Raw genomic sequence first — 25,935 nt, 5'->3', positions numbered from 1 at the left:
TTCTGTATAACGAAATTGGTCACTGCACGGTCGGCCCAGTGAAAAGAGTCGCTCCTTCCCGAAGTCATGCGATAAAATCGCTCGTTTACCGTTTACCCTCACCAAAACAACACAACCTCAACCCGCCATGGACGTTGATGATATTTCAGATCTCTCGTCCCCTTTGAGCTCTCCGCCTAGTTCTCCTCTCAGTTCTCCTCCGACTTCGCCAATACTGCCTCCTGGCTTTCAGGTTCTCACCCCTCCTCCCTCACAGCATGCTGGCGACGAAATGCCTCGTGCGCGAAAGCGCCGGAAGATTGAGCCAAAGATCCGCACAACCCAGTACTTGGATCTCACTTCAGACACTGCGCAGTCCGAGTACGACCGCTCAGAAGCTCTAGACACTCTTCTCAAGGCCTTGCGACACAGGAGAAAGATCGTGGTCATTGCAGGGGCGGGCATCTCTGTCTCGGCCGGTATCCCGGATTTCAGGTCTTCCAACGGACTTTTCAAGAGCCTGCGAGGGGAACACAAGCTGAAGAGCTCTGGCAAGATGCTGTTTGATGCTTCTGTCTACAAGGATGACCATTCGACCTCCAGTTTCCACGACATGGTCCGCAAGCTCTCAAAGATGTCTGAGGATGCCAAGCCCACTCTCTTCCACCGTTTTCTGGCTAGGCTCGCCGTTGAGGGCCGATTATTGCGACTGTATACTCAAAATGTCGACGGTCTAGAAACCTCGTTACCACCTCTCGCTACTCAAGTGCCTCTCAACTACAAAGCGCCCTGGCCGAAGACGATCCAGCTGCACGGTGGGCTCGAGAAAATGATGTGTCAGAAATGTAGACACATTTCCGATTTTGACGCCAATCTGTTTGACGGAGCCGCCCCTCCACTTTGTCCTCAATGTGTCGCAGCAGATGCGTTGAGAACAGCGCATGCTGGGAAGCGAAGCCATGGCATTGGTAGATTGCGCCCTAGAATCGTCCTCTATAATGAACACAACCCGGATGACGAGGCAATTGGCGCAGTAACCACGGCAGATTTCCGAACGAGACCCGATGCGGTCATTGTGGTTGGCACTAGCATGAAGATTCCAGCTGTGCGACGCATTGCTCGTGAGATGTGCCAAATCGTGAGAGATAGGCGGGAGGGTACCACGGTATGGATCAATCTAGATCCCGTGCCTCCCGGAAAAGATCTCGAAAACTGCTGGGATCTCATTGTTAAAGGCGACAGTGACGAAGTGGCGCGATTGGCATGCTTGAAAGAGTGGGATGATTCCGGTTCTGACGCGGCCGAGAATTATACAGAAGCCGATCTTGATAGGGTCAAGTCGAGTCAGGGTGAGATTGAGGTCGTCATACCACCCAGCCTCAAGAAGAATGGGGCCGCGGCTCAACCATCGCCAGACTTCCATGCGATGACTCCCCCACGAAGTCAGAACGGAGATGCGCCTACGAAAACGACAAAGGGACCCAAATCTACGACACTTTCGCCAATCCGAATCACACTCAAAGTTACCGAGCGGAGCCAGCAGGTCGCGGTGAAAAATGCAGCCAGCACTGGAAGATCCATAGCCGAACTTCTTCGTGGAAAGGAGAATAAAGACAAGCCTGCGAAATCCAAGACTTCTCTGAACAGGAAGCCCAGAGTCACCAAGATCAGAGCATCTACGAATCCTGGAAACAAAGGAGTTATATCTGGAAAGGTCACAAAACCGGTTGTTGCAGCCAACAACGCGGGATATAAGAAGCCCCTGCCTGAACCATTGTCGCCGCGTCGCGATGCCAACGAGACATTCATCGAGGTACGCAGATCAGAGTACTCGAGCGTGGAGGTGAGTCCAGCGCCGGAGACACCTCCATCGACGTCGACGCGTGAAGAGTGGCGAAATGGCGAAACGGTATCTCCGACCGGGAGGATACCGTCGGATATGATCAAATTGTTGAACTAGATTATGTGGAATATGGAGTATATAAATATCCTGACATGCCGTGGTCGTAGTCCAAAGGCTTCAGGAATCACTTATGGGCGATTGATTTGCATGATGCTTTTTCAGGGCATGGGCAGCATGTGGCAAGGGCAAGGGGGGGGGTGCTTGCATTGTCGATCACGGAGTTGCTATGGGAAAACGGAACCGGATTATATTTCTTTCTGTCAGGAATGATACCATTGCGCTACGACGCAGCAAACCGTGGGACAGGCTGGCTCTTTGACGAGAACAGAGACAGCTGGCAAAGAAGGGCATCAGATACCCCAACATTGGGACCCAGGATACACTTATGATTTGCATTTGCATTTACATGGGCGTCTCGACTTCAGCAGACGGCCTGCTCAGCGGAGGGATGACCCTTGATCCGGCATCGCCCTAATATCGGAATATTACCCGCTAAAAAAGTACATGGCATCAGGACAAGAGGAGCAGAGAACAGGCTTTGTACAGAGCAGCATTCTTCATGAGGTCTACGGAGAAGACTTCCAGGCGCTCGGAATGCTGCAATTCCAATATAAAATATTTGAGTCCCCCCACTTTACTTGATTCAAGCAAGTTTCTGTGCCTTCTTTCCTCCCCCAAGAGATAAGAGACTGAGAGAGTCATGGCAAAGAACAGGCTCAATCCGCGGGTCTCGTTCGACAGAGGTCTTTTTACATACATACTTTGCTGAACCCCTTCGCGCCTCGAGTTCCTGCCAATCACAGTCCTCATGCCCTTTTCCACGCATGAGGCGATAGATCGAAAAGTGAGCCACTCTGTTTCAAAACATTCTTGTTCTATCAGGCCAGGCCTGTGCCATTGGAGTTACTCCGGAGTATGATAAGTGGGACTATCAGTCTTGAATGAACATCAACAGGGATTATGATGATGGATCTTATGAGGTGTTGGGTTCCCGGGTTCAGGTATGTATGTATGTGTATATATATATATATGTGTGTGTGTGTGTGTGTGAGACGTTTTCTGTACCTACATAATGCGTAACGATGGGTATGGAAAGGATGTCCATGGGATAGTATGTCCATGGAATAGTAAACATTAGATAGTAACACATTACGCCGAATACGCGACGCACAACTCATGATGCGTGACATGTACATTAACAAACAACAAACACCCAATGTCTTTCTAATATAATCACACACCGCACGTAAACACCAGAACCAGTGCTGTGGGATGGTCGCATCATGCTTGACAACAAGACAGACGAGGCAGCTTGGGTATTGGAGAGGAACTTATAAACCCCGGCTCGTAGAGTCTCATCCATCATCTTTCGAGGTCGAATCAAACGAACCAGTCCAAGTCAGCGTCCGTATCAGAGCGCCTGGCCGTACGTGTACCATTCGTCCATCGTTGGCCTTGCTCCCGACGAGCCCGCTATATCACTCGCGCGTAATCTCCTCCCTCTCCTCCCACCTCCCATCCCCATGCTCACCCCTGAATCGCGGTGGCTCGTGTACTCCCGGCTGCTGCGCGAACTGCTGCTGTCTGCGCCCGCGCGCTGCCATCCGGCAGGCATACCGTCGCTTATGCGCCATGCCGAGTCGTGGCCAGGGCTTTCAATCGCGTCGTTTTCGTCCCCGGGCCCGGGGAGCAAGGATGTGAGCTGGCTCTGAAGCTGGGGCTGCTGCCCTAACGGACCTGTGGTGGCTGTGAGGTCGTAGGACTCGTCGCTTCCCTTGCCGAGTGGCATGTCGAGGTGAGGAGGATAACGTTTGTCGCTAACCATTGCTTTGTCGGGCACGGTGGGGCCGTTGGTGGTACTCTGCTGCTCCGTGGAGACCATCTCGTCTCTCCCTCTCCTGCCGTGACTATTGCCGCTGGACGTCATGGGGAAGGGCGGGTAGGCGCTGTAATCGTCGTCTAGAGGATCGTAAGAGAACGAGTACCGTGCGGCGGCACCCCTGCTCAGACCCCGCGGCCGGCTTTGCGGAGGCGAGTAGCTCGGATCGCGGCGAATTTCGCTTGACAGCGGAGACGGAACGGTAGGCCGGTTGGCGTAGGTGAATGCAGCTGCACCAGGGAGGGCAGACCCAAGAGCGCTGTTGCGCCGAGAGCGAGGAGGGGGAAGTGGTGTCGAAGGAACTCCATAAAGGTCCTGTTCTCCGCTAGGTCCGGCGTCATATGGGTGTTGTGGGACAGCATCTCTGTAGGGTTGACCGTAGTCCCTGGTCGTCATCCGGCTGGAGTCGAATCTTTCGCTGGGCATGGCCTGTGGGGTTCGGGTGCGACGGTTGCTGCTGTTGCTTCGACTTCGCGAGCGGTGGCGATCTTGGGTGTCACGATATCCTAGAGCTGCATCCACACCGAGTCTAGCATCGAGTCCTGCTGTGGCAGCTCCAAGCCCGTGATCATCGTGCCCTAAAACCCCGTCGCTGTGACGAGCATACTCTTGGTCGAATACCGCGTTGGCTCTCGCGGAGTCACGGCTGAAGCGTCGCCCACTCTCGCCACTGCTTCTCGTAGGGATCATTGTCAGAGCAGCCGTCTCGGCGACGTGGTCGATGGGAGAGGGGGGAGAGTAGGGCCACGGTTCGCTATTGTTGGTGTAGTTGACGTGTACGGGTTTCCGGTTGATTTGTGCTGGAACAGTTCGGTTGTTCGCTGGCGGCGCATTGACTACTGGCGGGTTCTCGTCTTCGTGTTCATCATAGTGATGTATAAAATCAGTTCCAGCTGCTGCCGCTGCGATCCCTGCTGCAATTCCGCCCGGGTGATGCGTGCTATAGGTTGACGAAACGCTGTGAGATCGGGAGGGTTTACCAATCTCTTTCACAAAAGGGTCATCCGCAGGGACCATGCCGTCGGTCAAACCGGGTCGAGAATTTGGAGCTGTCCGTCTCGGTGGCGGAGGCACAGGGACAAATGGATTCTCGTGTTCTTGAGGATTGCGAAAGGCTGGATGTTCGGACATGAGAGGTGCAGCTCCGGCACGTACCAGGCCACGATGTAGCGAGCCTTGACTTGCGCCTGTACTTGATGGCCGGTTCACTCTCCAGCTCTCGACTTCATCATCGCCTGGGGAGAGGGCGGAATGGCGAGGTGAAGAGCTGAGTCGGCGACGTTTGGAGCAAATGACCAAGGCTAATACCAAGAACCCGAGTGCAAGAGCTCCCAGGACGCAGCCCAGGATAGTTGGGAGATTGGAATCATGACTGGTTTTTTTTAAGGAGGGTGCGCCTGTTGAACTCCCCGCGGCAGCTCCAAGCACTGACGATGTTCCTACTACCGGGGATGGCAGTGTCAGAGAGGATGTGGTGGAAGACGACCTTCGTGAAGAAGTCAAGGAGCTGGTATATGGCGTGCTAGAGGATGTGATGCCAAAGGCAGCAGATGATGAAGACGTCAAGGCCAAAGAGGGCGATGAGCTTGAAGAGACCAAAGATGAGGTCGCCGGTGCAGATGAAGTCGAAGGCGGAATCAGAGAACTTGAATCTTCGCTTGACGTGGAGGAATATGATGTTGCAGTATATTGTGCACTGGAGGTTGACGAATCCCCAACCGTCGAGGAGCTTGCCGTTGCAGACTCGGCTGCCGCTGAAACCGCCGAAGCAGCAGAGGACAGAATTGAATTAACTTCTGTAAAGACAGAATAGGCCTCAGAAACAATGACGCTTAAAGGATCGAATGGTTGTTGGGCGGCCACGAGAGCAAAGAAGGTTGGCGCGAGCAGCGAAACCGGAAAAGCCTTCATATTATCAACAGCAATTGCCAGGCGCCGTTTGAGGGTATTAGTGAAACATCCGTGAGTTCAAAGCAGGTTGATGATTCCTCGCTTCGAGTCTGCAACAGATTCAATCAAATCGTTGCGTACAACATTGAAGGTGTTGCGACAGGCTTTTGCAAAGGAAAGAGAGCGACTTCACGGGAGATTGAGAAAATGTAATCCCTACCTCTATGAGAAGAGAGAGAAGATGATCATCTCCAAGACGCACACGGATACCATACATATCCAACGATCGCGGCAGCGTGGCCACCTCGGATGTTGATCGCTTGAGACTCATCCTCGTTAGGGTCTTCGTGTCCTGCGCGGCTGATGAGGACGATGTGCTCGAACTAAAGACCACGCCAGCAGGGAAGAAAGCAGGGAAAACCAGTCAACTCTGATCGTTTATGTTCTGGATCCAGATCCTCGGACATGGCTGGTTGGCGGCCGCAGATATGCCCAAGGGGACTCTGGGACAGACCCCAAGCTAGTCCGAGCGATGGAAGATTCTTCGGGGTGCGAGTGGTGGCTTGCTGGAGGTCTAGATGGGAGGAGGCAGGAAGATCCGATGCAGGGACGTTCGTGGTTGTTCAAGAGCTCTTGTCTGACTGGCTGCAACATGTGGCTGCGTGGCTGTGCTATAGTAACCGAAGAGCCGCTAGTGGCAAAACCAGACAAACCAGACAACCATCCAGTTGCTGGCACCATCGATTGTCTGCCGAGGAATTGTCTGTGGTGGGAATAACGCTCTTCCTACTGAAACACCCTTGTTCCAAGGATGGTTCTTCCGAAGGGAGCTTGGCAAGATCAGCAAAAGTCGAGCAATAGCAGTAGCCAACTCGCCGACTTCCTGAAGCAAGAGCTCGAGGTGGCAAAGGCGAACAATTCGGGACGATCACTCACCTGGAGCAACATGGAAGATATTTTTAGAGATGCTTGCATGCTCAATGATGCCATGCTAATCCGTGTGATAAAGACCTGCTCCAAGTGCTATCTGCCTAGCCGACCATAGAGTCAGAACGAGCTGGGGGTTGATATGTTTGAAGAATTAGCCTAAATGCTCGATTGGAGGTTTCTTGTCGACATCGAACGGTTCTTCTCAACTGCTATTTGCTTCCTTTCCTTTTAGCGAACGAATCCGAAGTCGGGCCAGCAGCTGGGTGTTGACAGGTTCAGGTCTCCAACTAGCGGACCGTGATTGAGTGCCTAGATATAGCGTTTATAGCAGCAATATTGCATGACAGGCATTGCACCAGGTGATGGCAAGCCCCATGATGCTCTGCTTCGATCCTCAGGAAGCGTGGGAGCTGCGTTGATTGATCATATTAGGCAGAGAGTTGAAGCTCAAGAAGAAGGCCATCTCAACAAAATGACCGGCTGGTGCCGCTGCACTTGGGCTTTGGCTGCTGTCTGTACGGAATCTAGATCCGGCCGTGGAATGCGGACTGTATTCTCACGTATCGCAATGTCACAGGTGAAGCGGAGTTCAGGACTTAAGTATGAGACCGCTAAGTGCGGAGGTTATGTCGCCAGACACAGCATACCGCACAAGAACCTTTGTTGTTGAGGCATCATTGAGACAAGCGTGGCAGGCAGCCAAAGGACTTCGGCACCGAATAGAAAAGGAAGTCAAGTTTCAATGTGAGGAGAGATCTTCATATACTTGCACGTGACCGCTATCAGTGACGATGACTTATCGTTAATACTGGGTACAATCAGGTGACTAGGAACCCACTGGTGGCTTTAGGGATGTCCGGCAGGGCGTTCCGTTGGAGGCCTGCTCTGTCTCCCTTGCATGCTCTAATGCACACAACCAGCTTAGCGTGAAGACTAGCTAAATCTTGGCTGGCCGAGAATACAATTTCACTGGCGGAATTAAGCAGGCAGAAGAAAATAGAGTGTGAGGAGTGTGGGTCCTCGCCAACTCAACTCGCACCACTTCCGTTGAGCACATCAGCCATCAGCTCCCCCCCCCCGGGTGCCAGGTGCCCCCGCTTCTCTTTCTTGTGCAATGTGGACACAGGGTGGTGACAGGATGTTGTTTGGCTTTGCCTGAGAGACCCGAGTCCGGGCCCGCGAGCTCCCTGACTCCCCTTCCTCCTCTCGCTCCTCTCGCCTTTTCCCTCCCTCGCCCTCCCCCTTCTTTCCCTTGTTTGCTCCTACCTTCCATTATCGCCTCTTTCCCCCTTCGCGACCTGCGACCTTGACGCTTGCCTGTGTCTTTACACAACTTGGACTCGTACCACTTCTCGCTGCCTCGATTCTTGAATCACTCTTCTTTATTCTGTCTTCCTGCCTTTTGATCTTAATATCTTCTCTCTTCGATCCTGTATTTCTGCTCGACTTTAACACTGCCATTTTCTCCGATCTTCGGCCGTCTTGGGTCTCGCAGAGTCCCGTCTTCTGCGTCATTCATTCCCACCACTATACTTGAACCGGCTACCAGTCTGTCCTCTGCGCCGGCCCATAACGACACTTACCACCAGACATTGACTCCTGCTTGTTGTCATTGTCGCCCTAATTTTCGCTCCTTCCGATCAACTGGCGCTGTGCGCACGCTGTATACCACCTTTAGGCCTTTGTAATTCACGACAACCCTTTTCTCCTCGCGACTGACAAACAACGCTGGTTTGGACTTACGTGTCCTCCGTATACACCCGCCGGTATCAAGACAAAGGGAAATATTCTTCAAACACTTGAGATTGCTTTGCGCGAAGGGAAGGCGCCACTGTGTTCTGTTTCGTGGTGGAAAAACTGTCGCGTTCTCTTGATTCCGGCAGGATTGAGTTATAGAAACTGATGGCTGGTGGCGGAATTTCTACTTTGCGGTGACTAAATGGTCCGGATGAGCACTGGGTCGACGCCAAGGTCGCATCGCATCGCTCTGCCGAGCGACCCAATATGTTGCGCCTTCTATCCTGGACAGGCTGTGATAAGATCCATTCTCCAGAGATGAGATCCTTTGTCTCAAACCAAGACGCCCCTGGATCTGGCCCTCTTGCTGCGCCTGCCATGCCAGCGACTCACAAACGAAAGCAATCAACAGACACTCAGGGCCAGTCAGAGAGGAAACGGGCGAAAATCGTTGATAAGCAACACTGTGCCAACGTGCTTCCCCGTCCCACGCCCGCCCTGCCCTCTGACCCGCCCAATACGGCTACCCCAGCTACGAATGAATCCCCATCATTCCTACCGACGCCACCGGAGGTGAAAATGGAAGACTCAGAGATGGGCCAGGTGGAATCTGCGTTGAAGGGCGCGGACGCTGCGCGGTTACAATCTATTCGGAACGTCATTCAGACACAGATCAGTCTCGAAATTCTTTTGAAGCACAAAGAACTTCGACTTATCGACCAAGAAATAGCCAAATGTCAGGCCTCATTGGAACAACTTCGTCGATGCGAGGAGATTCCCTTCCCAGGGACACAGCAACTTTCCCTTGGCGTCAGCAGTGGCACAGGTCCAGCTCTACGCAGCTCCTTCCCCTCTCCGCTACCTCAATTACCCGCGCCTTGGGGTGTCACAGAAGGGCCCTATTCCCGTCATTATGCAAAATGGCTTTTGCCTGACCCGCGCTTTGACGGTGGCGAACCAGAGCTTGTGGCTACTACACCTGTTGGCAAATCTCCCATGAAATTCAGATCTCAAACCAGAGGACAATTCGCCGAAGGGCCCCAAACATCAAGCCAATCTCGGGCGCAACGTAGTGGCAAACTGAAATCTCTGCCTGCCGGATATGGGCAGCCAAAGGAGAAAGCAACGGGTCCCATGATCATTAAGAGGAAATCCGACGGGGCTACCGTGAAGCTCGTTTGTCCAGACTGTGGTCGGTTTGATTTTGGGAGTGCTCAAGGTTTCATCAATCATTGCCGAATCGGCCACGGCCGGAGTTTTGCAAGTCACGATGCTGCGGCAGATGCTTGCGGAGAACCGGTTGAGGTCGACGAAACCGGAGCAATGATCGGTGTTGAACCTGCTGTGACCCCCGCGGCTGGCAACGTGCACCCCCTGATCCGTTCAGCCAAACTCCTGCAACCGAAGCCACCTCGGATCACGTCCCAAACCACGACTCCGGCAACTGATAAGACGGGATGCCCCAAGCCAACACAGGTGTCACCTGATTTTAGGGGATCGGCCTTGACACCCAATCTGTCCGAGCTTGTCCAAGCTAGGGGTCTTGGACTTGATCTTCAAGAAATGGTCTCGGATGCGAAAACCAAAGTTGAACTGCCAGATTCTGATTCGGAGGACGACGAAATGGATGTGGATGTTCCCATGCAAAACACTGCTCAAGGTCGGCACCCACAAGTTGCAGGCACTAAACAACCGCCAAAACCTACCAAGTCTCCATTGTCATCTCCATTGCTGCATTCAAATATGCTGAGATCCACCACCAACTTGCGAGGAGGAGGAGGGTTGCCGCAATATGACGGTGCCAACGACAAGCCGACTCAGCACCGGCCGCGTGGGATGACTCTACCCATGAACGGCGCCTCTCCGTCTGACCTTCAACCTTCTGATCCATCTCCAACTAGTGAATCGAATCAAGCCCCGAGCCTGGTCGATGACGACGAAGAATTTGAACCACACTCCCCAAGCAGCAGCTCCGTTTCTGACGAGCACGATGAGGGGGAAGTCGAGTTTGAAGTCCAAGGTGACGATGATGATGCTCGAAGCGTTCTGCGTGCCCCTGACTTTCAGCCGAACTGCGCACAAGCAGTTCGATCTCCGACACATACTCGGAGGGCTTCAGCAATCCGTCGACATGGTGAAGAGAGAGAGGAGAAACACGTCAGTTTCGTCAGCCCGAGCCCGGCACGCGATGTGCCGAATACTCGCTTAGGTGGAGATCGAAAGAGGAGAAAGGTTTAGGCGTCGGCAACCAGGTTGGCACCTGTTTGACTACTTACTACCTTCTGCTGCAGGATCATGTTTGACCAGCATTTGTGGAGTTCAATGGTGGCTGGCGGTTGTTTATTATGGGTGGACGGGGTTGTGATTGCATCAGCGAAGGGACTTGGATAGACGGAGGGCGTGCGGGCTGGGGGAGAAGCACGCTTCCACGGATTCTGTTAGTGTACATATTGTGGAGGTGTCTGAACGATGTTTAGCCACACTCGTTGAGCAAGCTCCATGCTTGCATCCCAATGCTAAAGACTCATCTCTGACATTTGCCCACCTTAAACATGAGATTGATTGTGCATGTTGCATGGTGAGAGAACAAGTAACTAGCTTAGTTGGCAAGGCTGAGTCTTCAGGCTCACCAGGCTCTATCATAACGCTCCGAATAATCCACCAGTTTGCGTCAGATGCTTCTGGAAAGTGCCAAGGCCCAGATCCAACTCACTTTCCCCAGCAGTCAATACCATTCCTTGCTGCATTGCGAGGGGCGATTGTAATCATTTAGAACTCATCTCACTTCTGTCAATGTGAGTTGCCTGGCCAGACAAGCAAAGCCACCACCGCTCTTTCAAGCATCCCATTTCTGGCGCAATTGTCGACACCACCACCTCTCCCTCGACAGCGAATTACTCTGCGAGGATGGCGCAAGCCCAGAAGTGCGTCCACAAGGGATGCGGGAAGGTCTTCACGGATCCGGACGAGGAATGCACATATCATCCTGGACCTCCAGAGTTCCACGAAGGACAGAAAGGTTCGTTTGCCCTTGGACCATTGTGAACCCCTCGTTTTTCTTTACATGCTAGCAGTGGAAAAGACAACTTTCCAATGCAAACGACGGCGTTACTGAGTTATTATGCTGACATGAAATCGGGGAGAGCAGGCTGGATGTGCTGCAAACCCCGCGTTCTCACCTTCGACGAGTTCCTCTCCATCCCACCCTGCACAAAGGGCAAGCACTCAGCTGTAGACGACACGCCCGCGCCAGCCCCCAAAGCCGAAGCTCTGAAAGCATCGAATATTGTCGCCGCCGCTCCCCTACCTGCCCCCGTGCCCGTTACTCGAGCCTTAGCATCTAGTCTCGCAGCCGCTCAACAGCCCACACCGTCGGCGACGCCGAAACCGGAACCTCCCGAAGACGAATCCGACGACCCAGACGCCGAGATTCCCCCCAAGGCGACATGTAAGAGACGAGGTTGTGGGAAGTTGAGGGACGAAAAAGTCCCGCGGGACGAGGAGGAGTGCGTATATCATCCGGGCGTACCTCTTTTCCACGAGGGCAGTAAGGGATGGACGTGTTGTAAGCGACGGGTGCTCGAGTTTGACGAGTTCATGAAGATCGAGGGCTGCAAGACCAAAAAGCGGCACTGCTACGTGGGCAAGCCGAAGAAGAAAGAAGGAGGCGCCGCAGCAGTCGACGGAGAAAGCGCGGCCGCCGACACCGAAGAGGAACCCTTGGAGAACGTCCGCAACGACTTCTACCAGACGCCCAACAGCGTCATCGTCAGTTTCTACCTCAAGAAGATCGACAAGGACAGGGCCAAGGTCGACTTCAAGCACGACGGCCTGTCGGTGGACCTGGACCTGCCCACGCAGGATGGCAAGAGGTTCACGAGGAATATCCCGCTCTTCGCGCGGGTCGACCCGGCAAAGAGCCAGTACAAGATCATGGGCACGAAGCTGGAGATGAACTTGGTCAAGACGGACGGCTCTATCAGCTGGGCGACGTTGAGGAGCGACGAGAAGGGGACTGGCGAGAGGATCCAGTTGGGACGCGCTGGCCGATTGGAGCGCAGTTGAGAGCGGAGAGAGAGAAACACCGAGAAGATGGGGACAATTTTGAATGCAAAATTCGGATGATGTTTTCGACACCGAATGAAGAAGCCTGAGATGAATGAATGAAACAATAAAAATGATACAACTCACTCACCACTGTCAATACTAACGGGATCTCTATGAATGAAACGGCCAATTTGGGGGTGGAAGGAGAGGAAAAGGACAATCCCAGAGGGCATAGCGAGGCGCCAGCACGATCAGGCTTGTTTATATTATGTAGGAAATCCTCAAAAAGAAAAAGCCCTGCTCTCGATCTATTTGCTGCGGAGGTGCAATCGCAGACAGAGATTTTGACTAGCCAAGTAAACAACGATCTCAACGTATAGGCAATGGTTGCCGTGTCTTTGCAGCAAGATCATGTCAAACTCCTAGTTTGCATCTGAACAAGCCGTCCACCCTCCCTCCCCCCAACGCGTTTTCTTTACCAAGTTTCCTAAATCACCTCGTCCATATCACTAAAAGCCAGCTCTTCAATCCCTCCAGGAAACTGCACATTCCAGGGTAGAGCCACGGCAGACAGCTGTATCCAGGCCTCCCATCATTTCTGATCCCCATTAACCTATATTTTCTTCTTTTTTTTTGTTTTTTCTTTCTCTCTCTTCTTTTCTAAAAAAGGGTGTTGTAGCATCTCCTCCACAGCTCCGCGCCATCGAAAGATGCAGTCGCAGCCATAATGTGGAAAGGGAAAAAGGACGGTGCAATTCCTCTGCGAAGCCGGGAACGGAAGGAGATCCATTGGAGAATCAAGAATAACCCTCAGCAAGCCACACGATGGTGGAGCTCCGGTGGTGTTAAGGTAATGTTAACACCTCTACTGATGATGAGGGAAAGGAAAAAGAAGAAGAGAAGAGAAGAGGATTTGCGGCGCGCAGGAATTTTTGTAGGGAAGGAGAGAAAGAGTGGGGTCTGGTTTAGGCTGCGGCTTGGCGCGGCTTTTGGTGGTCTGGCTTGGCTGCTTGATGCGGCTGCGTTCAGCCTTGTCTTGACGAGGCTTGATGTTGGACGGATGTTGGGATCAGGAAGAAGTTCAGCATCGTCAACCCTAACGTATCTTGGGGGATGTCGTGGACACTGGAGGAACAGGGGCTTTTCATTGTCGGAAGAGATCTCTTGTACTCAATACGCCGTCTCTGGGTGAGTCTTCGCTACTCTCCTTTCAATGCTCCTAAGCTCGGTTTCAATTTATTATGATTCCCTTTTTCTTCTTTCCCAATTGAGCTGCTGCACTAGTCCTCAAATCCCCAGTGGACGTGACAGCTGAGTTGCGCCAAGAGTACGAACGCCAGACTCGGACCTTTCCATCACGACCTATGGTTGTGAACAGACTTTCGGCGACATAGTCTGTCCCGAAACCTAATCGGCCAACAACTACCTTCATCACTCTGCCTTCATGGCCAAACAAAGCCAGTTCGGGATCGCCAGTCAATGGATCCCAGAAGTAGACACTGCCATCCTCGCTGCCCGAAATGATCCGGCCATTCCACCGGTTGTATGTTGCGCTGAGAACATGATCCTTCTTAAGGTCAGCGTTTGTTAGAGTTCTCTTCCGTAAGGCGGATACTTACTGTATGACCGCTCAATGTTCGCAAGCATATGAGACCCGTGGGATTCAATTCTTCGAACGCCCAGAATTTGATTGTGCCATCAAAGCTTGCGCTCAGAAGTCCCAGAGATAGCCCAGGAGGCGAGAAGAACTTGACACTGTAAACTGTATCGTCAGGGTTGAAGTAGCCCACTCGCTGATCAGACAGTATATCCCAAACGCAAATGCATTTATCTCTGGAAGCTGCAACCGCAACCGCGCCATTGGGAGAGTATGCGACGTCTGTCACAATGTCACTAGTTTGGAAATCGTGAGTTAGTGCCTCTGCCTTTGTCAAGGTTCCAAACTTTGGCCCGCCTGTCTTCAGAACCGGAGAGAAGATGTCTTCCATGTTCGGCAAAACTAAGCCCTCGAATGACTCCTATGTGGTCTTCCAGGACTTTTGAAGGCGTTTGGAAAACCGAGTTTCCGGAGTGCACCAGGGAGACGTCCCATATGCGAATCCGCCAATCTGTTGCACCAGTGGCGAGAACCTTGCCATCGGTAGAAAAGCAGAGAGCCCGAACGGTGCACCGATGTACAAACAGAAATTTGCGTTCCAAAAAAGGGAAGCTAACAACTTCGACATCCCCGTTGACGGCTACGGCCAGGTCTTCACCGTCTTCCGAAGATGCAACACTCCATGGAATGTCCCCAAAACTCTTCTCGCTTATAAGGGCGATATCTAGCTCGCGCTCCCTTTCAGGGTTGAAGACTGCGTGCCACTTATCGCGCTGCTTTTTGAGGTCGTCAGGCAATGCGTTCAAATCTAGTTTGATAAGTTCACGCGCGACTCGAGTAACGCTCGCTCCGATCGTGCCGTCTGAAGGATCCGCCAAACCTCCGGGAAGCGAAAAGTGCGAGGCCTCGAGGCGCCCGATCTGGGGGACGTCGGGAATTGGCTCATCCGAGAGGTCCGGATGATATTTGTGCATGTGAACTTCAAGGTCCCTTTTCCCGGAAAAACCGATGGTTTGCCAGGCACAATAAGATCTCGGACACTGAAGTCGCGGCATATGACTTAGCTCGTGCATGTCTCTCTTTCATCTGTCGTTTGGAAAGCCATGTTGTTCTTCTTGCTACATCCTCTTTGGCGACATCGGAAAACGCCGGTGGGGTGTCTGGCACGGAATACAAGTAGATCCGCTCTATCAATCTCAAAGGGAAGATTTTGATCGTCAGAAGACAGACTGTGCTTGATGTCGGCTTCATACTGCTTGTTGATTTCGCTTAAATAAGTCGGATCTTGGCTCAGTCGATGGGCACGATATTCTGCGAGCAATAATGATTTGTTATTAGCAGAATCTTTCATAGCTTAGAATGGTCCATATTTCTTGCGCCGTTTGGCATCCCGCTTTTTTCCCCCTAAACACAGAAACGCCAAAGGAAGAACCTCGAACCACCTCCCTCTTCTGCGTGTGCTTCTGTTGTGGTGAAAGTTCATCATCTTTACACGTCCGGGCGCCCTCTGTCTGTAATCGAGCCTTGAGCATTTTGAAGAGAACGTCGCTTACCTTCTAGATTCGACGCATCGCAATCTGCTGGTGCGAGTCCTTCCGAAAATGTTCTGGCAACTTCGAGAAGAGCAACCTGTTCATTCGAGCCATCATGATTCTGCATCGCAAGATCCTGGGTAGCGCTATATCGCTTGAGCACGTTTTGAACCATGCTGTTGACTTGAGGATCCATCTTAGGGTCTCGGCTTTTGCTCGGACAGACGCGCCCTGAGGGCTTTTCATCCATGTCCCATCGTTCAGCCCTTGACTCAAGTGATGATGCCAATGATCGATGCAGTATCGATGCATGGCTCTTGAGCTAGCGCAGAAAGGAGCTCGTCCGCCGAGAGGGTGGTCTGCGAATATGCCAGCCACTCAAGGAGACGGGACATTCTTTCGCGTGTGCGGCGATCTTCTATGGCCATAATCTTCTCAACAATTCTATCATATCTGGTCAAATGAGAATGTGAGACCTCAAACCATCTGTGGACACGCTTACGCAGCTTGCAGTCCCTCTGGGAGCTCCCTAATTTTCCTCAAAAAGTCGTCTTCAGACACTGCATACTGGAGGCCATCTATGACAAGATTGACCCAAAGGAACATACCTAAAGTCGTTAGCGCAGACCAACAAATGGTACAGCAATCAACGACCTCCGGATTTTTGCAACAATTCATCTCGACCTGCCGCCTTCATTTCGTCTGACAAGTTCAAGTCGTAATCCTCGATGGCCTGATCGAGTCTGCTTGCTACAAAAATACTCATACCCTTTTGCACAGTGTGCTGTTTGACATTGAGTAAGATTCTGGGCTTTTTACGCATTTTGGCTGAGATCAACCCTTCGTCTCGCCTTGAAATGAGTATGGCGACAGGGGATTTCTTCTGAAGTTTGAACAGCATGTCAAGGATCAGTTTACAGTCCTTGACGTCGTATTCGTCAATGCCGTCAAGAATGATTCGGACCTGTGGAGCTCCAGAAATCAAATCTGGAAGCAGCTTTTGCAGATTGTCGTTGGAAGCAAGTTGGGCATTCTGAACGTAGGTATCCCAGATGAGTGCGGCGAATTCGGGGTAGATTCTCGTAATTTGCATAACCAGCGTTTGCAGGAAGATGCTGGGTTTGTCCGATATGTCCCCCTTATGGAGACAGTAATAGAACAAAGTTGCCCTCTGCTCGATTTTTTGAACTTTCTGAGTAATATGAGCGCAGAAAACGCTTTTCCCTAAGTGGTGTATTAGCGAGGACTGCTGAAGACACTCTTTTAATGAACTCGCCAACATGTAAACTGTTTTGACTGTTGATGTGATGCTGTGGATGGCTTGTCTGATAGAAGCTTATAGGAGAGCACGACGTCTGACTCATTACATACCTGAACCGCGGCTACCAGTGAGCCACAGTAGTGGACTCCTATCCACGTTTTTGAGCCAAGCTTGGTATTGGGGAATGTTGAAGATCCAGTCACAAGTGCCATCAAGGCGTTTCTCGCCTAGCCGCCACAAATTGTTCTCCTGCAGGATGTCCTCCACACAAAGCCAAGCAAGAACGGCCTGTAAGTGAGAACTCTCCCGCTCCTGTTCAGCCTTTGCAATCTCCTCTTCGACTTTCCTTCGATAAGACGTAGCTTCGACAAGGTTAAAAGCGGTCGCTTCCTTGTCCACTAGGTCCTGGTGGTATGCGAGATTTTTTAAGATATTTTTAAACCGTAGCTCAAAGCTCTTCCATCCAGATTCGAACAACAAAATCCAGGCCGCCAGGGGATTTAGCTTCTTTTGAGAACGCATGGAGAAATTAGTATACCTCTTCTCCGAAAAAACTTGTAGGCTCTTCGATGAAACTCGAGAATGTCAGCGTAGACCAGTGCCAGGATACTGTGAAAATCCTTTTGCGGAATGGACCTGCTGTAGCGATCGAAACGCGGTAAGGCATCGGCGATTTTCACGTAGGCATCCATCAACTTGTCAAAGCTCGATATAAACTGGCTCGAGAGCTACAGCCTTCTCAGCAAGATAGGTAGTTCAGAATCATGCAACGTACGTGAAGCATCAGCTTGACGGGGGCCTGTTGGGTTTCAGTCGCTCTTGGAAGGTGTGATCACAAACACTTAACCAGATCCACGGCAGGAAAGGAGTTGGATTGCACAAGATATCAATAGACTTAGCATAAATCTCCAGACATTGGAGAAAGGGTTCAACGCGCTTCATGTTTCGCAGGGAGCCTCGTCAGCGTTGCTCCTCATCGATTTCTACAGCCGCCTTGCACACGTCTTCTAGGGTCGTCGAATGGAAACTGCGAGCATCTTGCGGGCTGACCGATTTCTCGAACCTCGTGAAAGCCGACTCGATCATTGCTCTTGGGGAAAGTTGGGCAGCCGCCATGGTTGCTGTGGTCGTCGCAGGCGAAGACCGTCCCTGCGTTCATTTGCCAGGGAAGGATATTCAAGAGAGGTCGAGGCTCCCATCATTTGCGGATGGTCTTGTCTGCGGTAATCGGGCCGGTGGCCGTGCTCAAGCCGCCCTCGGTGGTGACCTCGAAGCTGCCTCGTGTCGTGTCACTCGAGAGAGGGCAAGAGGGGCGGCATTGCAGGCGCACCGCCCGCAGGTGGCTGTCAGCCTCACTGGCCTCATGGCTGGGTGCGTGCAAGCCTCAAACCGAGCGACACAAAGACCTCAGATTTTGATGTCTTGTTCAGGCCTTGAGTTGAGTCATGGGATCTGGCGCTTCTCCATGGACGTGAGGGCGTTCAAGAAACGGCGACTTGACATTGACGAGGACGCCGTTGTTGAGGGTGCGTTGATCCGACCGAGTGGGATATTCACCCGACGCTGCAACCAAAGACTAATCACGCCCGTCTCTCTTCGTTCTTTGTGTCGAAGCTCCCTCCCACTCAAGCCAGCAACTCAGCAGACATGGCCAAACCATATTACTTTGCAGCAGGACTATATCCCTGCTTCGGATCGACTGTCTTATCCTGCAGCATCTGGGAACGCAGTCCAGACCGCAGTCCCTCAAAACGCAGCCCACCCTAAAGCAAGCACACAGAGTCTCTCCCGCCTCCAACATCACATTATGACAGTGCTTCCATATGCTTTGGCATGGTGAATTTCCCTCTAAACACTCGAAACTAGAGCAAGCTGACGGGAAACTCAAAAGTTCATCGTCTCCGAAGTGAAAGTCTTCACCAAGCAGACTGCGGAATCCTCCCTTGGCTGCTTCTCCGTTGAAGTACAGTCCGGCAGCATCCATACCGCTTCGAACTCGACAGCTGGCCTCACAGGGGCAAAGATTGGACATATAACATGCCACAGGCGTATGGCACTGATCGACCGTCTTGAAGAAGGCCGCGATGTGCAGCTGGAATTTTTCTGTCGAGCCAGTAATCTGCCCGGGCCGCATGCCAGAGGTTCAAAGTGACAGTATAGAAACCTTGAACTCCTTGTCAACGTCTTTGGTCAAGCAGAGCTTACTCAATCCTTCGGTAAGTTCTTCGAGAAGCTCGGAATATGTCTTCAAGACCCGGTCATTTGCCATCGCAATGTCCCTTATCGGAACCCACACTTCTTGGCTCAAGATGACGGAGTGGTCATGACGGGCTCCTTCAAGAGGCTTCTGAAACCGAGAGATTTGTCGCGCCTGCCGACGTATTTGACGAGCTTCTACAGACTGGAAATATGCCAGAGGCTGAATCGCCAGCGAAGTTACGGACTCAACTTCTAACACATCAGAAGCAAGCCTTGTACTTCACGCTTCGGAGCGAGAGAGCGTCTCGAATTGGCAGGTCACCTCATCATATGTGGAGCGAATCGACCGTCTTCGGTTAGGAATTTACCAACATTATCACCGGCTCCTGTCAGTCGTTGAGACCCAAAGACTTCTATGGAGGTCTCATCGCAGATCAAATGGGTCTCGGGAAGACGCTGCAGGTTATCTCGCTACTAGCATCTGATCGTGACCACAACAGCCAGCAAGGAGTGGCTCGCGATCTTTGCGGAGCTCCCTCTCTGGTGGACCGACCATTGTCGCTTGTCATTATGCCAGCATCTCTCCTTCAAACATGGCATGACCAGATGACCGAACACCTTGAACCAGGCACCCTTTGCTGGCATATCTACCGTGGCAGTGGGCGACGCAACATTTGGAAAGCCCTCTCGAGTGTGCAGGTTGTTTTGACGACCTACGACGTTGTAGCCTCTGAGTATCGCAAAGCTTTGGGATCAGATGCTGCGTTTTCCTCAACGCCCATCTTTTCACGGACATGGACACGGGTTGTCCTTGACGAAGCACATTTGATCCGGAATACTGCAGCTTTGCGTACGAAAGCAGTATGCGCTATTCGGGCGAGAGCAAGGTGGGCCGTGACGGGAACTCCAATTCAAAATCGTCTGACGGATCTGTCCGCCTTGCCAGAGTTTCTGCAAGTTACACCATTCGACGACCCCACAATATTTGATGAGCATATCGTCAAACCCTGGAAGACGAGATCAGATCCCAGAGCGGTGGAAAAAATTAAGGAAGCTCGTCAAGGCTGTTGCTATTCGACGGTCAAAGAAATTGCTTGGTTTACCAGCTCGGGAGGATCAGGTAAATCGCGTTGAGTTTAGCGAAGATGAGCGAAAGCGGAATGAGAAGATTCGCTTGCGTATTCGAGACGTTGCTTTCGATTCGGATGGCACCAATTTTTGCACACATATTCCGAGGTGGATCGACGATCTTCGAGGCCTTTGCGGCCATGGCGGAGAACCCATGCGTGCCAGTCGCTCCAGTATGCATTTGCCGTCTACGAATAAGGCACGATCTCCACTCCAGACTAGCGCCGCGGTTGACTTCGACCAGATGAGCTTCCTTCTTAGTGACGATCTGTTGGCCACGACTAACCAAGAGAGGGACTTCTGCGAGACGGCCAACATATCCGATATGTTGACGGATGGGGTTGACGACCGCCAGGAACTGAGCCCCAACTGGCGCTCGAGCTGTAAGCGTCCCTATCAATGGCCACCTAACTGTTTCCTGAGCACACCCGATGCAAGTGGATGTAATTCACCATCTCTCGCGTCTCCGGCCGAGTCGGATCACGCACCAGTGTACTCGTCGAAAGTCTCAGCCCTCCTATCAGATATCTTCAAGCACGGCGGCAAGGCAGTCGTTTTCTCATTCTGGCGCACCACTTTGGACATGGTTTCCCGCTCCTTTGAGGATTGCGGACTGCGCTTTGTGCGGGTCGACGGTACCATGCCCAACCGTGAGAGAGATTCCACACTTAATGTGTTCCGGTCAGACATATCAATCAAAGTGCTATGGGCCACTGTCTCAGCTGCCGGCTTGGGGCTTGACATCACTGTTGCCAAACTTAGCTTGTCTGCTGGAGCCTCAATGGAATCCATCGACAGGGGAGCAGGCGCTGAGCCGAGTGCATCGAATGAGGCAGACGAAGCGTGTAAAGACCATCAGATACGTCGTCAGGAATACCATCGAGGAGAACATTATTGAGTTGCAGCAGCGAAAGTTGCGGTTGGCGCAACTGGCTTTGAGTGGTGAAGGCGAGGCAATTGGAAAAGGGTTGATGGACGATTTGAAAATGCTGCTGAAGTAGTCGGCTCATGGTGATACCTGACCCCCAGCACTGCATGTACCATCGCATATACCCATCATGCAACGCGCACTAAAGATGCGACATTCACCCAACTGCCCGAGGTATGGGGTGTCTCGGTGTGAATCTGTAGAACCACGTCTCCAGCTCCCTCCACAAGGTCTCGTGGATGGGTCCCAGCATTGAACATCGTCGGTTTCGACGCTCGGCCGCGGCTGTGTGGCTTGTTCGCTCGTCAGCTGCCAAGTGCCGGCTACCAGACAAGCAGAGTCCAAGGAATCACGATCGAGACGCGCTTGGCGAAACAAGAGCTGAAAATCAGTTCCTTCTGCCCAAAGAGACGGAGGATTTCGTCGCTCCAAGCAGCACACAGTTTGATACACGGTACCGGTGCACACGTTCGCTGGAGGCTTCGGTGGAGGCGCAAAAAAGGGCACTTGAAGGGGTCTAGACCATCATCATCTGACACAGCTTTGCCGACCCCAGAAAATGCGGAGTACGGAGGATTTGCATTCGCATGGCCAGCGGAAAGCTGTATCACCTCAGACCCAAGAAGTCCCTCCTTTTGGACCTCAAGATGGTCCTAAGGCGCCCAAAGTCCCGATTCAGACAGCCTGTGCAACGCCCCATGCCAAACCTTGAGAACGACTTTCTCTACCTACTGCTGCTGCCCGATTTACCGGGTCCGTGTTTGTGGCGACTTCTGTTCTCCCGCGCCCAAGCCCCTTTCTGCAGCTCCGTCCCAGCCATCTTCCGGCCTAAAACAAACTTCAGCTCTGGACTTCCCCGGCTCATGGTTGGCGGACTGGCGCAAAAGCCCGCCATTTCGGCCCAGCGACCATACCTCTGATCGTGGCGAGATTCTCGATGCTCAGATATCAAGGTGGGTCCCTCGAGGCCTGAGCATCTCCAGGCCCGCAAATGATGGCGTGTCCCGGTGGCTGCCCGTATGCAGCGCCCATGCCAGAACTGGAGGCATAAGCGACAAGTCCCTCGGATGAATATCAGCCTATCTACTCGTTAGTGACCGCGGGGGGGATTGCTAACTTGTCTGTTTAGTCGAACCCCAGACAATCAGATTTGGTCCAGGATTGGCATGTGGCCTTCATCACTACCACGAGTCCTGCGGTCCTGGAAGGGGCTGAAGTTGCTGCCAAATCCTAGAATCCAACGCCCTGGTCTCCTGAGGCTTTGCTCTACGTCATCTTATATGTCTGTCGATTCTCACCCAAGGTACATCGCGTATCCTTTGTATAGTGGTCAGCATCTCCACCAGGTACTCACTCCTTGGATTCCATTATTACTGTCGAAGGAAATTGGGCATTCCCTTGCCCCAGGCACGGAACTCCAATTCATCACTCCCTCATTCTTTCACTCTCTATTAGGATATCCTTCACTGCTCTTTCCGGTCAAAGTCGGCTCAGCCAAACGACCGTGCAGAGAATATATCCCCTCTCCCAAAAGTCCCTGTATCGGCGAAGTATCTCACTTCTACTCCCCTCACTGCAACTCCTTCGAGTCGCTGATGGCCTTATCTTCGCCGACGATGCTCACTCCAGAGCTTACGCCCTCTCACTCTGTTGCCTCGTCTCCTTCTTTACCACCAACACCAGATCCTCGACCACTGGATCTTGTCATAGCCAACTACAATGAATCCTTGACGTGGCTCTCAACGTATTCCCACGTCGCCACTGTCTACAGCAAGGGCAGACTTCCTCCCGATCTGTCCATCTTCCGGGAAGTCATGACTCTGCCCAACTGGGGTCGAGAGTCCCATACCTATCTCCACCACATCGTCCACAACTACGACAATCTTGCAGATGTTACGCTGTTCCTTCAAGGCAACATTCACGACATGAATGATGGCACACCGGCGCACACAGATCTTGATCTAGATGAGATTGTTGGGATGGCCAAAAATTTAGCAGATATGCCTGATATTCTTGGCAGTCGAGGTGTCCACGCTCAAAATCAACCCCAAGGAGGTGTGCTTCCATTAGGCAAAATCCACTCCTTCACTGACTGGGACGGTGTCAGATACCTGCCGGGCTGGATTGAGAGACGCGGCAAAGGACTTCGACGCAGCCCATACTCACCAGAGCAATTTTGGAATTACATCTGCAATGGCACCGTGGATAACAAAGATCCCCGATGGACCACGGTGCCGGCTGAGATCAAATGGACGCAGGGAGCTTTGTTCGCAGTGACCAGACAGACCATTCAGCGGCGTCCCAGAGCAGTCTATGAGCGATCGTACAACTATTTTCACTCTCTAGCAGACATCAATCCGGAGGAAGGCCACTATATGGAACGTTTCTGGTTGGGTCTTTTTGGCCATCATGGGGTTGAGCAACGTGGTCTTTGCGTTCCCGAACCTGTCAAAGCATGGACGGAGGAGGGCGAGAATCCGACTGCCGAAGGACATGGCGCTGGCGCTGAGGACGAAGGCATCTTCAGGTTGTGACAAATAAAAGGGGTTTGGCTCCCTACAGTAAGGATATCCGGTGCTGGCGGGTCTAAAGACATGTTCACGCCATGGCTAGAGCTGCGACATGGCTCTAGGAACGATCTGCAGTTGCCAAGGGGCACAATACGTGCACCTCGTCGGGGTGCTTTGCAAGGTTGTGGGCGGACTGCGTTCTCATCTACTCTTTTCGGGCTGGCATGTACAGTGATGATTCCATACCTGACTTACATGGAGTGCGTGTTTTACGGGCTGTTCTCTGCCCTTTTTTCTTTCCTTATTTTGTTCCTTTTTGCGACCGACTTGAGCGACACGGTGCAGCTTAGAAGGTGGCTATTACACCTTGACCGGAGGCGGACTGTGTTTATTTCAGCTTGCTGCACATAATGAACAGGGCGAGGCGGGAATTAGGTAGATGGAATCGATGGCTTTTGTATTCCTTTTCTCTCCTTTTGCCTTTCCCCAAGCTTGGCTAGATCGGTTCGTTCTCTTTCCATGTGGTGTGCATGGTAGCTGCTCCTGGTATCCTGGACTGAGATGTGGTATGCGGCCACAACCACAACCACAACCGCTGCGTTTCGCGGCCCCGTAATTCCAACCACCCCTCTCATCCTGTCCACCCGCACTTCCAGCATAGGCAGTTGATATTTGGGGCATGGCAAGTCACATTGACGATACAGCACAGCACAGGACGATTCACCGGCCCAAAGTTCCCGTTCTCGTCGCCGTCCCCTAATCATCCAGCACAGCCTTGTCCGCTACCGATGATTCCCGGCCCTATTTCATTTCCTCCCCCTTTCATCGCTTGATCCGCCTCGCCTCGTTGGTGTTTGTTCAGTGTGCGGTGTTGGAGGTATTCGCTAAGGATGGTGGTGGTGTTGAAGAGAGCCGGACCTAACGCGAGGAGAGAGGAAAGGAGGTCAGGACGAATCTCCCTCCCCGCCCTCTTGCTGGCTGCCATCTCCGTCTCCGCTTCCGTCGTCCTCGTCCTCCTCTTTCTTGGCGGACGGGGCTTTGACCGGTGCAGGAGCTTTCTTCTTCGCGGCCGCACTAGCATTCTTCGTACCATTGGTGGCAGCGGTCTTCCTGGCCTTCTTCGCGGCTGGCTTCTTTGCGTCATCCTCCGAGTCGTCAGCCATTTCCTCCGACTTGGTGGTGGTCTTCGCCGTGTTGGGCGCGCGTTTGCGCGGGTTTTTGGACCCAGCAGCTGTCTTCCCGTTGCTTGCTCCGTTGCTTGTTGGGGAGGACACAGCGGTCACGCCATCGCCGCCGGCCTCGAGTAATTTGGCTTTGTTCTTGAGGATGGTGACACGGTGTGTGACGGCTTTAGCACTGCATTCTGTATCGAAAAGATTGGAATGTGGTTAGTGAGATGTGTTTATTGGTCTCGAGTAACTCAGAACGCGAGGTGAAGAGATTGTGGCTGGACATGGCCCAGGAACTGTACGACCGGGTAGGGAATGAATAGCATGGGATGGCCTCATATCCGTTGCCACGAGAACGGAAAGGCAGATTCAGCATGACGGAAGTAACACTTACCACTTCCCATTTTTGCCGCAACGGCAGCATAGTTGATCTTGACATCAGATGTGGTGAGTACCGCGGCAAAGAGCTGTGTGAGAGATCAGAGTTAGTTCATTCCGTTCTTCGCAGGGCTTCTCTTTCTTGAGATTTGACTTGAGGGAAGTGAGCTGATATGGGTACCCAGTGTGGATATGATTGGGGGCAAGGAGACAGAGCATAGATTTGGTTGGGATATTATACACACCCGGGCATCCGCATCTACATCCCAAGTCATGGGCATGGTGGTGTATGTTCGAAATTTCTGTGTCTATTTTTGTCGGTCAGCTTATGTTGTCCACTATCGAACACCGGTGAAAGAAGGCTAGGGATTGTAGACGTACAAGGTAACGGATCGAAGAGAATCGAGTAGACGAAGGAAGAACAGATCTTTCAAGCGGACAGTCAAGGTAAGGTTGTGGGTGGGAGAAGAAAGATTGGGAAAAGGAGGGTGATGAGGCAGAGTTTTATAGAAGGGTTGGGATGGGGAGCAAGAAAATCTCTGAACCTAGGAAGTGAAGTCCAGTCGGGCACATGCTCCTGAAAAAAGAAACAATAGACGGAAAAGTGAAAAGATTCTGAATTGTTGACGGGTCAGTATGAGGTCCGGTCGAAAGGGAAGGCGAACAGACAGCGAATAGGAAGACCAGGCTGCACACTGATATAGACCGGCCAAGGCTGTTGAACAAATTGTACAGCTAACAACTTCAGCCTCAATTGTAATTTCCGTTGCCGCTTTCAAAACTTTTTCAATCTTCAGTTTGAATCCGAGGACAACGCCTTGACGCTCTTTGCTTGGACTTCTCTCTTTCGATTGACGTCTGCTGACCT

At 52.2% G+C, this 25,935-nt stretch overlaps 10 protein-coding genes across 10 annotated transcripts; 6 read left to right on the top strand and 4 right to left on the bottom strand.

The window, feature by feature from the left end:
* Positions 1 to 127: 127 nt before the first annotated feature.
* A1O5_08703 (uncharacterized protein) lies at positions 128 to 1,939 on the top strand (the record flags this gene model as incomplete). The annotated part of the gene is made up of 1 exon (XM_007749284.1): positions 128 to 1,939. One exon carries the CDS (start codon positions 128 to 130, stop codon positions 1,937 to 1,939), a length of 1,812 nt encoding a protein of 603 aa, XP_007747474.1.
* Positions 1,940 to 3,293: 1,354 nt separating this feature from the next.
* A1O5_08702 (uncharacterized protein) lies at positions 3,294 to 4,892 on the bottom strand (the record flags this gene model as incomplete). The annotated part of the gene is made up of 1 exon (XM_007749283.1): positions 3,294 to 4,892. The coding sequence occupies one exon, from the start codon at positions 4,890 to 4,892 to the stop codon at positions 3,294 to 3,296; it is 1,599 nt and encodes a 532-aa protein (XP_007747473.1).
* A 237-nt stretch (positions 4,893 to 5,129) lies between these two features.
* On the top strand, positions 5,130 to 5,574 carry A1O5_08701 (uncharacterized protein; the record flags this gene model as incomplete). Its single annotated transcript, XM_007749282.1, has 2 exons — positions 5,130 to 5,136; positions 5,180 to 5,574. The coding sequence occupies 2 exons, from the start codon at positions 5,130 to 5,132 to the stop codon at positions 5,572 to 5,574; spliced, it is 402 nt and encodes a 133-aa protein (XP_007747472.1).
* A 3,122-nt stretch (positions 5,575 to 8,696) lies between these two features.
* On the top strand, positions 8,697 to 10,556 carry A1O5_08700 (ADA HAT complex component 1; the record flags this gene model as incomplete). Its single annotated transcript, XM_007749281.1, has 1 exon — positions 8,697 to 10,556. One exon carries the CDS (start codon positions 8,697 to 8,699, stop codon positions 10,554 to 10,556), a length of 1,860 nt encoding a protein of 619 aa, XP_007747471.1.
* A 669-nt stretch (positions 10,557 to 11,225) lies between these two features.
* A1O5_08699 (uncharacterized protein) lies at positions 11,226 to 12,383 on the top strand (the record flags this gene model as incomplete). The annotated part of the gene is made up of 2 exons (XM_007749280.1): positions 11,226 to 11,337; positions 11,467 to 12,383. 2 exons carry the CDS (start codon positions 11,226 to 11,228, stop codon positions 12,381 to 12,383), a joined length of 1,029 nt encoding a protein of 342 aa, XP_007747470.1.
* Positions 12,384 to 13,596: 1,213 nt separating this feature from the next.
* On the bottom strand, positions 13,597 to 14,936 carry A1O5_08698 (uncharacterized protein; the record flags this gene model as incomplete). Its single annotated transcript, XM_007749279.1, has 3 exons — positions 13,597 to 13,935; positions 13,985 to 14,383; positions 14,442 to 14,936. 3 exons carry the CDS (start codon positions 14,934 to 14,936, stop codon positions 13,597 to 13,599), a joined length of 1,233 nt encoding a protein of 410 aa, XP_007747469.1.
* Positions 14,937 to 16,140: 1,204 nt separating this feature from the next.
* On the bottom strand, positions 16,141 to 17,277 carry A1O5_08697 (uncharacterized protein; the record flags this gene model as incomplete). The annotated part of the gene is made up of 2 exons (XM_007749278.1): positions 16,141 to 16,718; positions 16,866 to 17,277. 2 exons carry the CDS (start codon positions 17,275 to 17,277, stop codon positions 16,141 to 16,143), a joined length of 990 nt encoding a protein of 329 aa, XP_007747468.1.
* Positions 17,278 to 19,524: 2,247 nt separating this feature from the next.
* A1O5_08696 (uncharacterized protein) lies at positions 19,525 to 20,980 on the top strand (the record flags this gene model as incomplete). The annotated part of the gene is made up of 2 exons (XM_007749277.1): positions 19,525 to 19,815; positions 19,901 to 20,980. 2 exons carry the CDS (start codon positions 19,525 to 19,527, stop codon positions 20,978 to 20,980), a joined length of 1,371 nt encoding a protein of 456 aa, XP_007747467.1.
* Positions 20,981 to 22,626: 1,646 nt separating this feature from the next.
* On the top strand, positions 22,627 to 23,544 carry A1O5_08695 (uncharacterized protein; the record flags this gene model as incomplete). Its single annotated transcript, XM_007749276.1, has 1 exon — positions 22,627 to 23,544. One exon carries the CDS (start codon positions 22,627 to 22,629, stop codon positions 23,542 to 23,544), a length of 918 nt encoding a protein of 305 aa, XP_007747466.1.
* A 920-nt stretch (positions 23,545 to 24,464) lies between these two features.
* Positions 24,465 to 25,348, bottom strand: A1O5_08694 (uncharacterized protein; the record flags this gene model as incomplete). Its single annotated transcript, XM_007749275.1, has 3 exons — positions 24,465 to 24,883; positions 25,084 to 25,156; positions 25,313 to 25,348. 3 exons carry the CDS (start codon positions 25,346 to 25,348, stop codon positions 24,465 to 24,467), a joined length of 528 nt encoding a protein of 175 aa, XP_007747465.1.
* Positions 25,349 to 25,935: the final 587 nt, after the last annotated feature.

The sequence above is a fragment of the Cladophialophora psammophila genome, assembly GCF_000585535.1.
Source record: "Cladophialophora psammophila CBS 110553 chromosome Unknown aczJe-supercont1.14, whole genome shotgun sequence".
NCBI lineage: Eukaryota > Fungi > Ascomycota > Eurotiomycetes > Chaetothyriales > Herpotrichiellaceae > Cladophialophora > Cladophialophora psammophila.
The sequence above is the reverse complement of the archived record's forward strand: the minus strand, read 5'-3'. Positions and strand labels throughout refer to the sequence as shown.